This window comes from Bos taurus, chromosome 25 (genome assembly GCF_002263795.3).
Source record: "Bos taurus isolate L1 Dominette 01449 registration number 42190680 breed Hereford chromosome 25, ARS-UCD2.0, whole genome shotgun sequence".
In the NCBI taxonomy this organism is placed as follows: domain Eukaryota; kingdom Metazoa; phylum Chordata; class Mammalia; order Artiodactyla; family Bovidae; genus Bos; species Bos taurus.
In genome coordinates, this window is record NC_037352.1 from 19,800,297 (window position 1) to 19,815,701 (window position 15,405).

The 15,405-nt window shown below is 46.1% G+C and overlaps 1 protein-coding gene across 3 annotated transcripts in view; it reads left to right on the forward strand.

Moving 5' to 3' along the window:
• Positions 1-15,405, forward strand: part of VWA3A (von Willebrand factor A domain containing 3A) — a 58,267-nt gene that overhangs the window by 19,676 nt on the left and 23,186 nt on the right. For 2 of the 3 annotated variants that reach the window (XM_015460347.3, XM_010819358.4), the window contains 10 exons: positions 690-796; positions 2,973-3,098; positions 3,353-3,461; positions 3,674-3,739; positions 6,399-6,524; positions 9,631-9,766; positions 9,875-9,978; positions 11,355-11,435; positions 12,249-12,343; positions 14,562-14,681. In XM_015460347.3, the coding sequence (XP_015315833.2) occupies positions 690-796; positions 2,973-3,098; positions 3,353-3,461; positions 3,674-3,739; positions 6,399-6,524; positions 9,631-9,766; positions 9,875-9,978; positions 11,355-11,435; positions 12,249-12,343; positions 14,562-14,681 (1,070 nt within the window). The remainder of the gene's footprint in view (positions 1-689; positions 797-2,972; positions 3,099-3,352; positions 3,462-3,673; positions 3,740-6,398; positions 6,525-9,630; positions 9,767-9,874; positions 9,979-11,354; positions 11,436-12,248; positions 12,344-14,561; positions 14,682-15,405) is intronic. The other variant, XM_059881560.1, reaches the window with a different exon arrangement.

Consider the following 15,405-nt stretch of genomic DNA (forward strand, 5'->3'; position numbering starts at 1 on the left):
AAAGTTTAAGGGGAGAAAAGTCTTAAGTGACTAAGATGAGAGAATGTAGAAAAAAAAGTTTGTCCCTTCCTCCTCCTTGAGGACCCTGGTCTCCTTATCAATGTACCTAAGAATAAGCTCTCTCACCGGGAAGGAGAGGGAAGAGTTATCTTACTGTTGGATACTCACCAGGCTGAGCCTGAGAACACCCAATAGGCTGGCCCTGCACCCATCACTCCATCCCCAACTCACACGGCCAGGACAGCAACCACTGCCCCCCACCTCTTTGCTCCTCCCTGGGTGCCACGTGTAAATGCCACGGTCAGGGTTCAGCCATTGCACATGCTGAAGTGGGTGCTCATCCCACTCACACCCATGACCCAAGTGTGTGGCAGTTGCTCCAGAAGAGATCTTGGGTCTGCAGTCAGTGGGAGTGAAAGCCAATCTCCAGAACTGGCTGACCACCCAGGCCCCACCCCGACCACGCACAGCCAGGGACAGGCTGGGATGGGCAGCTAGGGTGCTCCACCTAGACCCCTGTGACCCCAGGGGCAGCAAGCAAATGTCGACTTGGGGCCGCTAAGCTGAGTCTTAAGCGACCCTGTTTCAGCACAGTTCACATCTCAGCCCAGAGGGCCCAACCACAGCATGAGAGGTGAAGGCAGGCTCCATATGACTCTGGGAGCCACTGATGTCCTCTTGCCCGCCAGAACCTCATTGACGAGCAGCTGAGCCACAAAGAGAAGCTGTACATCCTGTCCTTCGGTGCCACCACCAGCGCCCTCTGGCCCAACCCGACAGAAGTCAGCACCTCCAGGTGAGTGAGTGCCCGGCCTTGGCCTGGGTGTTTACCTGATCATTCTCCTCCCTAAAAGTGTTAGTGTCTTTATCAGATGATTAATGCACAAAATAAATGAGACAGTTCTCAAAAACAGAAACACAGGGAGCCAATAACTTTTGGAAAAGTCATCACCCCACGAGCACCACAAAATGAAAAGACAAGATACCATTTCTACCCAGAAATCTAACAAAGATCGTTTTATTATTATGAAAATGATACATGCTGATTTTCAGAAATTACAACAGTATAAAAGGATAAAAAATAGCAGATGAGTCTCCTTCTCACCCTAGTTTCCCCTCCCTCATCTCCCAATGATAGTTTCTTCAATCTACTTCCACAGTCTTTGCACATATATACATCTGTGTGTTTATCCTCTTTTACTTAAACATAATCAAGAGAACATTGCACTTTTTTTCATCTTGGCTTTGCACCTAATTTTCTCTCAGTATGCAGAGATCAGCCTCTTTCTTGTTAGTAGCTACCTACAATTCCACTGTTTAGTGCTTCCCTGGTGGCTCAGTGGCAAAGAATCCACCTGCCAATGCAGGAGACTTGGGCTCAATCCCTGGGTTGGCAAGATCCCCTGGAGAAGGAAATAGCAACCCACTCCAGCATTCTTGCCTAGGAAATCCCATGGACAGAGTGGTCTGGTGGGCTACAGTCCATGGGGTCTCAAAGAATCAGATGCAACTTAACAACTTAGATGTAACTAAACAACTAAGAATTTCTACTAAGTTATGCCTGAAAGTAGACATCTCTTTTCCAGGAAGGGAATAGCCTTGATTATCCACCATGCTTGGCACTTCACATGTACTCTCTTACTTAATATTTATAGCCAACACATGGAATAGGATTACTATCCCAATTTTGCTGACGAGGAAACTGAGACTCAAGTTAGGGAACATTTCTGAAATGGTAGTCAGGATTGGATTCCAAAGCACAGAGCGGATCCCAGGGAAAGCCATATGCTTGGGTTTCTGGAACGGAGGTTCCCTTGTCCAGCACTGGCTGTAGAGGGGCACCCTTCTGGGTAAAGAAGTGCCCGTTCAGGCAGCATGGGCTTTGAATCCCAGCTCTGACAGTTACTGGGGGATCCTGACTCATCCTTTAACTCTCTCATTAGCAGAATAAGGTGAGGATAACTGCTTCTCACAGAGTTGTTGGCACGGGAAGTGCTTGGCATGGGGAAGGTACTCAGCAGATAAGATTGTTTGTTTGTTTTATTTTTTAACGATGATTTCAACCTCAAAGCTCCAGGATGTCAGACCTGGAAGTCACCTTGAGACCATCTAGCCAAGAGTTCCTCAACTGCAATTATTCCTGGATTTCCCTTGTGATTTTTGTCATATCCCTGCCACTTGTACGATTATTTACTCTGTTCAACTTGTAGTACTATTGATTTTTAAAATAACCCAATATTTATTCTGAACGAAACTATCAATGCCATAACTGAGAAGCCTGTATCACTTGCCATAATTAGCAAGTTGCTATAAAATAAATAGAATGAACGCAGACAAAACAGTAAGATTAAATTCCAGCTTGAAACCTATTGACTAGAGATGGCGCCAGGCCTGGGATTTGTTCTCTTTGTTAAAAAGGCAAATTCAACCGTTATAATAATGAAAGAGACTTACTGGCAATGAGCTGAGGGGGGTTTTTGGGGGGTGGATGTCAGAATGAAAGAGAAAGGGGGAGACCAGAGCTGTCTCACCAGTGCCACGTGAGACAGTGAACCAGGAGAGCTCTGAATTGAGTCCTTCCTGTATTCCCAGTAGTGTGTATTCCAACCTGTGTGGGATGTAGCCACACAGCTGTAGTGTCTTCTCTTCAAGACTCTTTGGGTTGGGGATTAACCCCATGTTTCAGGCTGAGATCTGCCTCCAGAAGAGTTGGAGGGGAAAGGAGCTAGGTCCCAGACCCCACATAACAGAGTCACTGGAAATTCAGGCCCTTGAGTCACACCTGGATTGAAGTCTCAGCATTTCCAGTTGCTTACAGTATCCCCTAACTCTGAGTCTCGGTTTCCTCATCTATAAAATGGGAATAAGGTATCCCTATCAAAGAATTATTGTTAGGCTCACACCAGCCTGTGTTTGTCCCGGGCCTGGTCCCTAGTATGAGTATTGTTATTAGGTTTTATCATTTTGCCTAGTCTCCAGGAACTCAAGCTTTGGGTGAAAAAGCTGAAGCCGGACAGAGGCAGCAATCTGCTACAAGCCCTGAAAAAAGTCTTCGTTCTGAAGGGGCTGAATTCTCTGGTGACCATCATGGGAAGCTGGTAGGTCTCCTTTTCTAAGCTGATAACAGACCCAGGAAGGGATTGGAGAACCAAACCGAGAAAAGACCATCAAGCGTGACTCTTCCAGGCCATTAATCTACAGATTTTTATGGCAGGGGGCCTGAGGCCCACTATGCCTTACATCTTAACACAGGTGACCTGGGACACAGATGACTGGTTAGATTTGGTAGAGGTTCTTTGGGAATTACCATCTTGCTGCAGTGCCCCCTTCTCTTCTTCCTTCTTCTTCCCAGCCCAGATCAGCCTTCTGAAATCCTGTCCGATTACATCCAACAGTCTACCACGGGAAGGGACCTCATTACCCACATCATCACCTACAAATGCGATGATCAGGTGCCGCCTGTAAGTACCCAAGAATCTTCAAGGCTTCCCTTGGATTGGTGATAGTGAGTTGGGCCAGCCTTTGAGTCCCCCAAGTTATGGATTAGAATACAACTGTCCTTGTATCTAGTTCTCCCATTGGTCAGCCCAGTTGGGAGGCTCAGACAAGGAAAAAGCTTGTAAGACTAATGGCATTGCCCTAGGGAGGGCTGACTCTGTCTCCATCCCCATAGGCTGTTCTGAAGAACCTTGTAGAAGCTTTTGGGGGCTATTATCACTGCTACAGCCCAGAAACAGAGGTAAGCTCTTGGGCCAACACACTGCCCCCTCCTCCTATCCCTGCCTGCTTCCAAGGTTGTGCCTGGGGAATCTGGGCCAGAATGATTCTTTGTGTGTACTGGCTTCCCTTCTCCCCTACTCAGTGGGTTTACTCAAGTAAAATCAGATTAAAAAGAGTATGAGGGAAGAACAGAAACAACAAAAAGTCACAAGAGATTCTTTTGTCAGGGTGTATGATGAGTTGATTGGGCAACCCAGGTCACTCAGTGGTGAAGAATTTGCCTGCAAATGCAAGAGACATGGGTTCAATCCCTGGGTCAGCAAGATCCACTGGAGGAGGAAATGACAACCCACTTCAGTATTCTTGCCTGGAGAATCCCATGGACAGAGGAGCCTGGCAGGCTACAGTCCATGGGGTCGCAAAGAGTTGGACACGTCTGAGCAACTAAGCATGCACACAGTGAGCTGGTTGCATGCTGACAGAATTCTGAATTCCTACCCAGTTGCCATCAACATGGGCCCCACCCCACCTCTGCTCCCACCAAAGCTCTGAGTCTGAAGCAGCTGCTTCAGTTCTCTCTCCTAGATAGATCCCATTTACTGCAAGAGACACACAGCAATCAATTCTGAATGAGCAAGTTAATTCTGTACCAATCCATCCATTAGTCCTTGTCGCAGTTAATAATAACATCACACACTCTGTGTCTGTAATGGAGATGACAGCAAATGTGTGTTGTAGATCCATATGGCAGATTGAGAATCCAGCTGTCTGTTGAGCTACAGGCTGTGCCTTGCCTGCTAACTACCAATTGCCAAGAGTAAATGAATATTTGCATCTCACAAGTATGTTCTAGTGTTACAAAGTGTAGGTCAGGCAACATTTTCCTTGGGCAAAACCCCTTGTTACCTCACTGGCCAGACTCTGTAGGAGTGACATACTCCAGGGCTAGGAAGATACTATGGGTGAGTGAATGAAACTGGCTGGTTTAAGAAATATTTTCTCTTAAAAACCTGTGAGCCTCTTGGCTTAGTTGTTGTTTTTCCACTCTTGGTGGAGGTATGGGTAAAACAAATTTCATTGTTTTCTTTATTATGAGCAAAACAACAGTGCAAAGATGACAAAAAATTACAACTGATTCTAATGAGAACAGAGAGTGGTAAGGAGTGTAAAGAACAAAACAGCACTTGCCCCAATGAGTGAGACGCCTCTGCTCAGCCCTAGTCCGTTATTTATTTGTTCTGCAGGAGTGACCCCCAGTGTTACCAGTCTTCTGATTTTCCAACAAGAGCCAGAAATCTGGCTTTGTGTGTGTGTGATTTCCTTTCATTTGTAAAGAATTGAGGGACTTCCCTGGTGGTCCAGTGGCTAAGACTCCATGCTCCCAATGCAGGGGGCCTGGGTTCGATCTCTGGTCAGGGAGCTAGATCTGACATACCACAACCAAGACCCAGAGCAGCCAGATAAATAAATAAATTTTTAAAAATTGAGAAAATTCTCATAAATAAAGTGAACAACAGTGGCACTTTTTATACTCACAATGTTGTGCAACCACCACCTTTATTTAGCTCCAAAACACTTCCATCTCCCCAAAAGGAAACTCTGCACCCTTAAAACAATTACTCCCCATTCCCCCTCCCCTGCAGCCCCAGCTCATTGTCAATCTGCTTTCCCTCTCTTGGGATTTACCCATTGTGGATATTTCGTGTCCATCTTTTTTCACTCAGCATCATGTTTTCAAGATGCATCTGTGTTCTGACATGTATCAGAACTTAATTCTTTTTATGGTTGAATAATATTCCATTTTCTGAATATACTACCTCTTGTTTACCCATTCATCAGTCAATGGATATTTTAGCTGCTGTGAACTGGTATGATTATTGGTGAAGTATCTGAGTCCCTGTTTTCAATTATTGTAGGTACGTAACTAGGAGTAGAAATGCTAGGTCATGTAGTAATTCTGTTTAATTTTTTGAGGAGCCACCAAACTGTTCTTCACAGCAGCTGCACCATTTTACAGTTCCACCCGCACCCCTCAAGTTCCAATTCTCCAGTGTTTGCCAACACTTGTTATAGTCCTTTAATAATTATTATCATAGCTAGTTCAGTTCAGTTCAGTTCAGTCACTCAGTCGTGTCCGACTCTTTGCGACCCCATGAATTGCAGCACGCCAGGCCTCCCTGTCCATCACCAACTCCCGGAGTTCACTCAAACTCCTGTCCATCGAGTCGGTGATGCCATCCCCTTCTCCTCCTGACCCCAATCCCTCCCAGCATCAGAGTCTTTCCCAATGAGTCAACTCTTCGCATGAGGTGGCCAAAGTACTGGAGTTTCAGCTTTAGCATCATTCCTTCCAAAGAACACCCAGGGCTGATCTCCTTCAGAATGGACTGGTTGGATCTCCTTGCAGTCCAAGGGACTCTCCGAGGGTATAAAGTGTTTCTTCACATCTATAAGGTTAGACAAACTTTCAACTATTTAAAACACTGCAAGCCAATAATGTACAAATGGAACACGCGTTGGCAGGCTCTGTCCTACACACGGATCCTGTTTATAACGTCCGCTTTGAAGAGCATGCCACTCCGCCCTAGGGATTCACGTGGCTGCCTGCCATTTCCCACCTCGGCCACTGCCGGTAACCAGGTGACTACTGGGTGACTGATTGCCCCCACCACCCCCAGATCTGCAGCAGCCGGGAGGTGGATGAGCTCCTGGCAGAAATCCAAAAGGCCCAGAGCCTCCGGGACCACGTGCAAGCCCTGCACCCCAACGCCCGCTGTGAGGAGCCCACCAGCGTGATGCAGGAGGTAGGTGCTGAGAGCCGGAGCTCAGACCTTCCGGGAGGCGCGCAGCTGGCCTCGCCATGCTCTCCTGTCTCACCTGTCACTCAAGGGCGCTGCTGCCAGGCCCCCAAAAGTGGAGTGAGGCGAGGCCCCACCCCCTCGCAGCCTCCACAGCTCTGAACTGCCCCAGCCTCTGCTGGAAGGATCCTGGTGGATTTTCTAACTGAAAAAAAAAAATTATTTCAGAGAAAGGCCATCAGGCCTCTGCCACCCCTTCCACTTAAACACTGTCCCTCCCTTCCCCCCAGTTTGGAAAATGATGAAAACCTCAGCTACACAGGGTAGGCTGTCTGGAGACATCTCACCAGCATCTCATTCATTCGGGGCAAAGGCCCTGCTTGAGGGCGTTTAATTTATCAGCAGAATAACTCAGCAAGTTTACGGACACAAGTGCCATAAAAGCTGTGCTCTGTTTAGACAGCACAGACAACTTAGCTGTGGACAGAAAAGAATTGGAAACGCTTTTACAGCATCACAGAGTGAAGGTATGGACTTGGGGTACCACACGTTTTGACCTGGCTAGCTGTCGTAAAAGAAACACAGCACTTAGATTGAGGTCTTGAATTTTAGTTTCAGCTCTTCTACTGATTATCTCAGAGAAGGCAGTGGCACCCCACTCTAGTACTCTTGCCTGGAAAACCCTATGGACGGAGGAACCTGGTAGGCTGCAGTCCCTGGGGTCACTAAGAGTCGGATACGACTGAGTGACTTCACTTTCAATTTTCACTTTTCACTTTCATGCATTGGAGAAGGAAATGGCAACCCACTCCAGTGTTCTTGCCTGGAGAATCCCAGGGATGGGGGAGCCTGGTGGGCTGCCGTCTGTGGGGTCGCACAGAGTCGGACACAACTGGAGTGACTTAGCAGCAACTGATTATCTATCAGTTCAGTTCAGTTGCTCAGTCGTGTCCGACTCTTTGTGACTCTGTGAACTGTGGCACGTCAGGCTTCCCTGTCCTTCACCAACTCCCAGACCTTGCTCAAACTCATATTCATCGAGTCGATGATCTCTCATCCTCTGTCGCCCCTTGTCCTCCTGCCTTCAATCTTTCCCAGCATCAGGGTCTTTTCCAATTAGTCAGTTCTTCGCATCAGGTAGCCAAAATATTGGAGTTTCAGCTTCAGCATCAGTCCTTCCAATGAGTATTCAGGACTAATTTCCTTTAGGATTGACTGGTTTGATCTCCTTGCTGTCCAAGAGACTCTCAAGAGTCTTCTCCAACTCCACAGCCTCCGGGACCATGTGATTGTCTATAAACAATAACAATAATTAATGGTTTTCATTTGTTGAGTGTGTAGGCACTTAAGATAGGCACAAGGCTTAATCTTTTTAAATGCCTTATTTTATCTTACAGCAATGGTCTCCAGCAGATATGTTATTTTACAGATGAGAAAACAGAAGTTGAGTTTAAATAATTTGCCTGAGATCGCAGAGATAAAAGCTGATTAGTCTCGATTGAACTTAGGTCTGCTTGATGTCAGAATCTTGCCAGGAGTTTCCCAAAATGAAATGCATATACTACTTGTAGTTTGCAAAATAATGATAAGGTGATATGCAGATTAACATTCTTTTAAATGTTATATATTTAAAACTAGCTCATTATGGTAGAAATAGAGCTTTCTGAAATTATTTAAGTACTAGGAATTCTCTGACAGTTTCAATGTTTCAGACTTGGTGCGTTCACTGCCAAGAGCCCAGATTCAATCCCTGGTCAGGGAACTAAGAGCCCGCATTCTGCAAGGCATGTCCAAAAACAAACAAGCAAAGTATATATGTGTATGTGTGTTTATATATACATATATATATATATGTACAAAAAGGGGTCCATTAAAATCAAAATTGAAATTAATATTAATTTCAATTAATGTTAGTAAAACTAATAATTAAAAAGACTTAGTGTTACTTGTTTGATTTTTAAAATATTGAGTAAATAACAATATAGGGCTTCCCTGGGGGTTTAGTGGTAAAGAATCCACCTGCAAATGCAGGAGACACGAGTTTAATCCCTGGGTCAGGAAGATTCCCTAGAGTGAAAAATGGCAACCCACTCCAGTATTTTTGCCTGGGAAATCCCATGGACAGAGGGGCCTGGTGGGCTACAGCCCATGGGGTCACAAAAGAGTCGGACACGACCTAGTGACTAAACAACAACAACAAATAACAGTACGGTGATACTCAGATATAGCGAATTTCATGAAGGTGGTTCTCGAATGTCTGAAGTTTGGAAATTGCTGTTTCGTGCTTTCCTCATACACAAGCTATGTGACTTAACCTCTCAGAACCTCAGGTTTTCAGTTGTAAATGTGGGCAAGGGAGTCTAGGCTAGATCAGGGCTCCCTAAATGATTTGGTACAGGAGTTGCTTTTTAGTTCCCTGGGGCTTGTGTTTTGTGCCCACGGCAGGGCCACTTGTCATCTTGGAGTCCTTGGTGCTGATTCAAATGCCAAGGGTGGGAAGGGGTTAGGAGGATGGACAGATGACAGAGGAAGTGAGTTGCTGGGTACAGTTCTGTCTTCTCCTAGAAATTCCACACATCTCTCTAGATGGTGATGGGACTATGGAAGAGAAAGGCAAAACTGCCTGTAATTTAACAGGAAATGTTTTAAGAGAGCTTCCCTGGTAGCTCAGCTGATAAAGAATCTGCCTGCAATGCAGGAGACCCCAGTTCAATTCCTGGGTCAGGAAGATCCCCTGGAGAAGGAAGGGATAAGCTACCCACTCCAATATTCTTGGGCTTCCCTGATAGCTCAGACAGCAAAGAATCTGCCTGCAATGTGGGAGACCTGGGTTCGATCCCTGGGTTGGGAAGATCCCCTGGAGGAGGGCATGGCAACGCATTCCAGTATTCTTGCCTGGAGAATCCCCATGGACAGAGGAACCTGGTGGGCACTGGTTCTGTCACTGGCTTGGAGCCTCCACTCTGGGGAGCCCATGGGGTCACAGGGTCAGACACAACTGAAAGACTACGCACAATGTTTTAAGATGCTCCCTTGGGTGGGTGGGGGAAGACTGGGGACTTTCCAGGTCTATAATATGATTATGTAATGATGATTTTTCATTTCAATTTAGATTTCCACAGAGGTTGCAAAGAGTTCACTCATGAGTCTCTTGCCTAAACCCCCAAAACATGAGGATCCCCTCATGATTGAGTTCCCAAACTTGGACATGACTTCTGCAGAATGGCTAAAGACCAATAGCCTGAAAGGTAAATCCCCAGAGAGGGAAGAACCCAAGATGCAGATGACTGACCAAAGGCATGAACCCTTTGGGGCTTCATGAGCGGTGCCTCAAGCCCCACCATTTATTTTTACAGCCAAGAAGCTAAGCCTTTATCAGGTTCTGGCACCCAATGCATTCTCTCCTGTGGAGGAATATGTGCCTATTCTCCGGAAAACAGTATCATCAACTATCCATGAGGTAACTCAGATTCAGAGTTCTGTCCAGTCCTTTGCCGTGGAGCTCCTGTGTGGTATTTCCTTTCTGAAATGTTCAAGAAATAGAGGTCATGAGACAGAGCCCAAGGAGCAGGAGCTGAGGGCTTGGAGTGGGATGCAGGCTTTCCACCCAGGACTCTAGAACTCTCATCAAATCTACTCTAGCTGCTGTTTTTCAAAGATACGAAAAATGAAACTTGGGAGATTGGGGAAAGAGGGGGTATATTGGGCACCATGATCACCTCCTTCATGAAGGTTTCCTCCTCGTCATTCAGAACACACTATCTCTTTGGGCCCTCGCTCTACCTGATACAGACTTCTCCTATTGCTCCTATGATGCGCGTATGTGTGCATTTGTTACACGTCTAATGCCCACCAGGGTATGAGCCCTATAAAAGAAAAACCTCTTCCCCAACACTCTGTCCCTTATATGTAGTACAAGTAATCAGTCAAGGAATGTCTGCGTGCGTGGACAGAGGATGGAAAGAGGGAGGAAAAGGCTGAGTGAGTGGATGGATGGAAATGATAAGTGAATAGGTAAAAGAATGGATGGATGGATGGAAATATTAACAGATGGAAGGATAGATAACAGGATAGAATAAACAGATGAAAGGATAAAAGTCAAGATTAAATGAAGGATAAAGGATGGAGACGTGGAAGGACAGCATAATAGGTGAACAGAAAGGTCAGTCAGTGGAGAGACTTCCCTGGTGGTGCAGTGGCTGAGACTCTGCACTCCCATTACAGGGGGCATGGGTCCAATCCCTGGTCAGGGGACTATGATCCCACAGGCAGCGAGGCAAGGCCAGAGAAGAGAAGATCAGTGGAAAGACAGAAGAGTGAGAGGAGAGACAGGGGATGTCTAGTTCTGGCAGCCCATAGATGAATGACTAGATGGAAGGAGTGACAGAGATAGAGATATGACAACTTGATGGAGGAATGAACAGAATGAACAAATTTGATTTTCAAAGTGTCCGTGAAGGCCCATGTGGGTTTCCAAATCTTAGAATTTATGACTATGGTATGTTTTAAATCTCCAACTCTGCTATTACCAAAACGTCTAACCATATCTTGTAATAAGGACATTGATGTTCAGAAGAGCCTCCTGAGAAGGGAGCCAGCTTGTGGTCAGACCTGGTGCATTCAGGGGACTGTGTCCTGAAGTCCCTCAGCTGCCAGCTCCAGACAAGGCAATGGCCTGGTGATGGGGAGGGGCACAATCCACCCGCAGATGTGTTAAGAGCCCATTTCCCTCTCTTGCATCTGACTTGGAGAACCCAGTGACCGATTTAAACTTAAAATCCTTCCTCACTTGTGCTTCTGTTCACCTGCTCCCCTCCTGGCCACACCTGCGTGCAGAAGGCAATGGTGCAATTTGAATGGCATGACGGGACAGTGAAGAATATTCATGTGGACTTGCCCTTCCTGTACGAGTACCAGGTCAGTGCTGGGTCCCATCAGTCAGAATGTGGGGTGTGGGGAGGGGGTGGGAGGAAGGTGTCGTGGAATGTGGAGGCACCAAGCCAGTGACAGAACCCCCTCCTGTAAACAGACTGTGCTCCACCCACAGGCCCTTCTGGAGCTTTCTCCACCTCCTCTCCAGGCAGGAACCTGGATGCCTTAAACAAAAACCTCTAATCCTTTTGGTCAAGATTTACCTCCTCCCCATTTGAGGCAATGAAATACTCTGACTCTTCCCCTCCTAGGCTTGTGACAGACAAGTACATGCTTGTGTGTGTGTATATATATATATATATATATATATATATATATATATATATTTAAACAAATGTTTATTTATTTATCTATTTTTGGCTATGATGGGTCTTTGTTGCTGCACACGGGCTTTCTCTAGTGCAGCAAGTGGGGGCTGCTCCCTAGTTGTATTGCTGGGTCTTCTCATTGCAATGATTTCTCTTATTGCAGAGCATGGGCTCTAGGTGCACAGTCTTCAGTGGTTGTGGCTCACGGGCTCCAGAATGGGGGCTCAGTAGTTGTAGCGCATGGGTTTAGTTGCCCTGTGGCATGTGGAATCTTTCTGCACCAGGTATCGAACTGGTGTTCCCTGCATTGGCAGGCAGATTCTTAACCTCTGGGCCACAAGGGAAGTCCTAATACATGCTTTAGAGGGATTTTTGTTCTGCCTGGATACCCATGGCCTTGACACACCATTCCCAGAAGCCACGTGGGGTACACCCTCTTCCCCCACATGCTCTGTGCAGTGCTGACTGTGTGTGACCCATGAGTTTGCAGAAACAGCTCAGCAGAGCGATGCGGATGTATGAGAGACGGATTGAGTGGCTCTCCTTGGCCAGCAGAAGAATCTGGGGCACCGTATGTGAAAAAAGGTAACTTCTCCCAGTAGTGTTCTTGTCCTTCGTGTGTGACACAGCACTCATTCAACTTATGAATTTCCTGTTGGTAGCATCAGAATCCATCATTTAGATTAAGGATCAGTAATGGCTCAGCAGAAGCCCTGGAGGGAAAAGTCACCACCATTAACTGCAACCTTAAGAATAGCATCACTGTGTCACTCAGGAGTCTTTGTTAAAAAGCAAAAGAAACTAAGTGCAAATTGACTGAAACAAATCAGGGAAGTCTGGTTAAGGTAACTATATTCTAAAGTAGATTTGGTAGCTGTCTTCAGGCCTGGCTTGATCCAGAGATTCATACATGTCAGGAATTTCTTTCCAACCCTCAGTTCCATTTTCCTCTTTCTTGGCTTTGTTTTCAGGCAGGCTGTCCCCTCTAGGTAGCAAGATAGCCACCCAAAGTCCCCGACTTCCTTCCTTCCAGTTTAGCACTTCCAGGGTTTAGAGCATGGGCCCATCCATGAGCCACTTGGGCCAAGAGGATTTGATGTTCTGATTGCCTGGGGGCTAATGTCCACTTTAAAGCTTGGACTGGGGTAAGCTCTACTCAACTCAAGTGGACCATTAGAGACAAAGATATTCCCCCCACACCAGAAAAAAAGACCAAGATACTGTTTTGAGCAGAGGTAATGGATGCTGAGGAGGAAGAAATTGTAGGTATCTATTATATCATTCGAAGAAGGCAATGGCACCCCACTCCAGTACTCTTGCCTGGAGAATCCCATGGACAGAGGAGCCTGGTAGGCTGCAGTCCATGCTGTTGCTAGGAGTCAGACACGACTGAGTGACTTCACTTTCACTTTTCACTTTCATGCATTGGAGAAGGAAATGGCAACCCACTCCAGTGTTCTTGCCTGGAGAATCCCAGGGACAGGGGAGCCTGGTGGGCTGCCGTCTATGGGTTCACACAGAGTCGGACATGACTGAAGTGACTTAGAAGCAGCATTATATCATTACCATTCCATACCTTACTTAATGCATTACCACTTATCATGTATTAGAAGTTTGTAATACCATTCATCTGCTCTATTTTTTAACTCTCAAAGCAACCCCTTGAAGAGTCTTATTATAGTTTATATAGTTAAATATGCCAAGGAACAGGCTTCCAAGGTGGTGCAGTAGTAAAGAAACTGACTGCTAATGCAGGAGATGCAAGAGACTCAGGTTCAATCCCTGAGTTGGGAAGATCCCCTGGAGTAGGAAATGGTAGCTCATTCCAGTATTCTTGCATGGAGAATTCCATGGACAGAGGAATCTGGCAGACTACAGTCCATGGGGTCGCAAAGAGTCAGACATGACTGAGCACACACACAAACGCATGGCAAGGATCAGAGAGGTGCTGTGACTTGCCTAAGGCCCCACAGAAAGTGGGACTTGAACTAAGGTCTTCAGATGCTATATCGGGTGAATTTTCTTTTGCTAATCCATAGCTGTCTCAAAATGAGAATGAGGGGAGGAGATAGGACTATAAGATCTAAAGAGAAGGCTCAACACTGTTGCTGCTGCTGCTGCTAAGTTGCTTCAGTTGTGTCCGACTCTGTGTGACCCCATAGACGGAAGCCCACCAGGCACCCCCAGGTGGTGGATTCTCCAGGCAAGAACACTGGAGTGGGTTGCCATTTCCTTCTCCAATGCATGAAAGTGAAAAGTGAAAGTGAAGTCGCTCCATCGTGTCTGACTCTCAACGACCCCATGGACTGCAGCCTACCAGGCTCTTCCGTCCATGGGATTTTCCAGGCAAGAGTACTAGAGTGGGGTGCCATTGCCTTCTCCACTGCAAGAGATCTTAAAACAGAGAGAAAATAAAAAGATACATTTCCCCAAAGGCCCCAGTTATACCTAATTCCCCATATAACTTGCTTAGCTTGTTTGTTTTCCCTTCACAGACCCCAACCTACTGTATTATCGAATGCTAGTGATTTAAAACAAGGAAATGTATGAAATCATTATATGCAGTCCTGCCCTTAAACTGTCCACCACGAGGCTTTATTCCATGATAGACCCTCCTGCAGAGAAGGTTCCATGACCCCTCAGGCTACTGCCTGTGTTGACCTCAAACCACGGAGAAGATTTGGCCAGGGGTGAATTTGGCTTGCAGAACTCCCCTGGAAAAAACGTTAAATAGTAAAATGGAACAGAATAAACATTATCTGAGAGATTCGGTTCTCCTCTTAAAGCTTGTGTTTCTTTTTAGGGTGGTTATACTGCTCGATATCTCCGTGACCAATTCCATGTACATTATTCATATCCAGCACTCCCTGCGACGCCTGCTGGAGGAGCAGCTGTCCAACAAGGACTGCTTCAACATCATTGCGTACGCAGCGCTTCTCCTGGTGGGGAGGTCGTGGGCACTAGGCCGCCATCGCCAGGCTGAGGCTTCTGGCAGGACCACAGATGTATGGGCAGCCGGCCTCCTAGGAGGGCTGTCCGTTTATCTCATTTGAACCATCTTGTTTGGGGCATTGAATAATTAAATGGCTGTAGGACGGTCCCCCTGGGCTTTAGGTGATAAGCGGCCCCAAAACACACTGTTTGATCAGCCAGGATAAAGTAACTCAGCCCGTCACCCCATTTGGCTCCCAAGCTGATAAACACAAAAGAGAAAAAGACGGGTCCCCAGGCTTGGCTCCTACCTCAGTTCTAGCAAGCCACGATATTTTAAACATTCAGAATTCCAATTATAAATTTTAATTGTACACAGATCTATCAATATTATTATTATATATAGTTATATGTTATATAAATTATATAGAGCTATATAGAATTAAATTATACCTTTATATATAAAACTACATGGTTCCATTATATATATAAAACTATGTATTTAAGTTATATATAAGTAGGTGTGCGTGCTGCATGTTAAATAGCTTCAGTCGTGTCTGACTCTTTGAGACTCTATGGACCCCCATGGACTGTAACCCACCAGGCTTCTCTGTCCATGGGCTTCTCCAGGCAAGAATACTGGAATGGGTCCCCATTTCCTTCTCTAAGGGATCTTCCTGATCCAGGAATCAAACCCATGTCTCTTATGTCTCCCG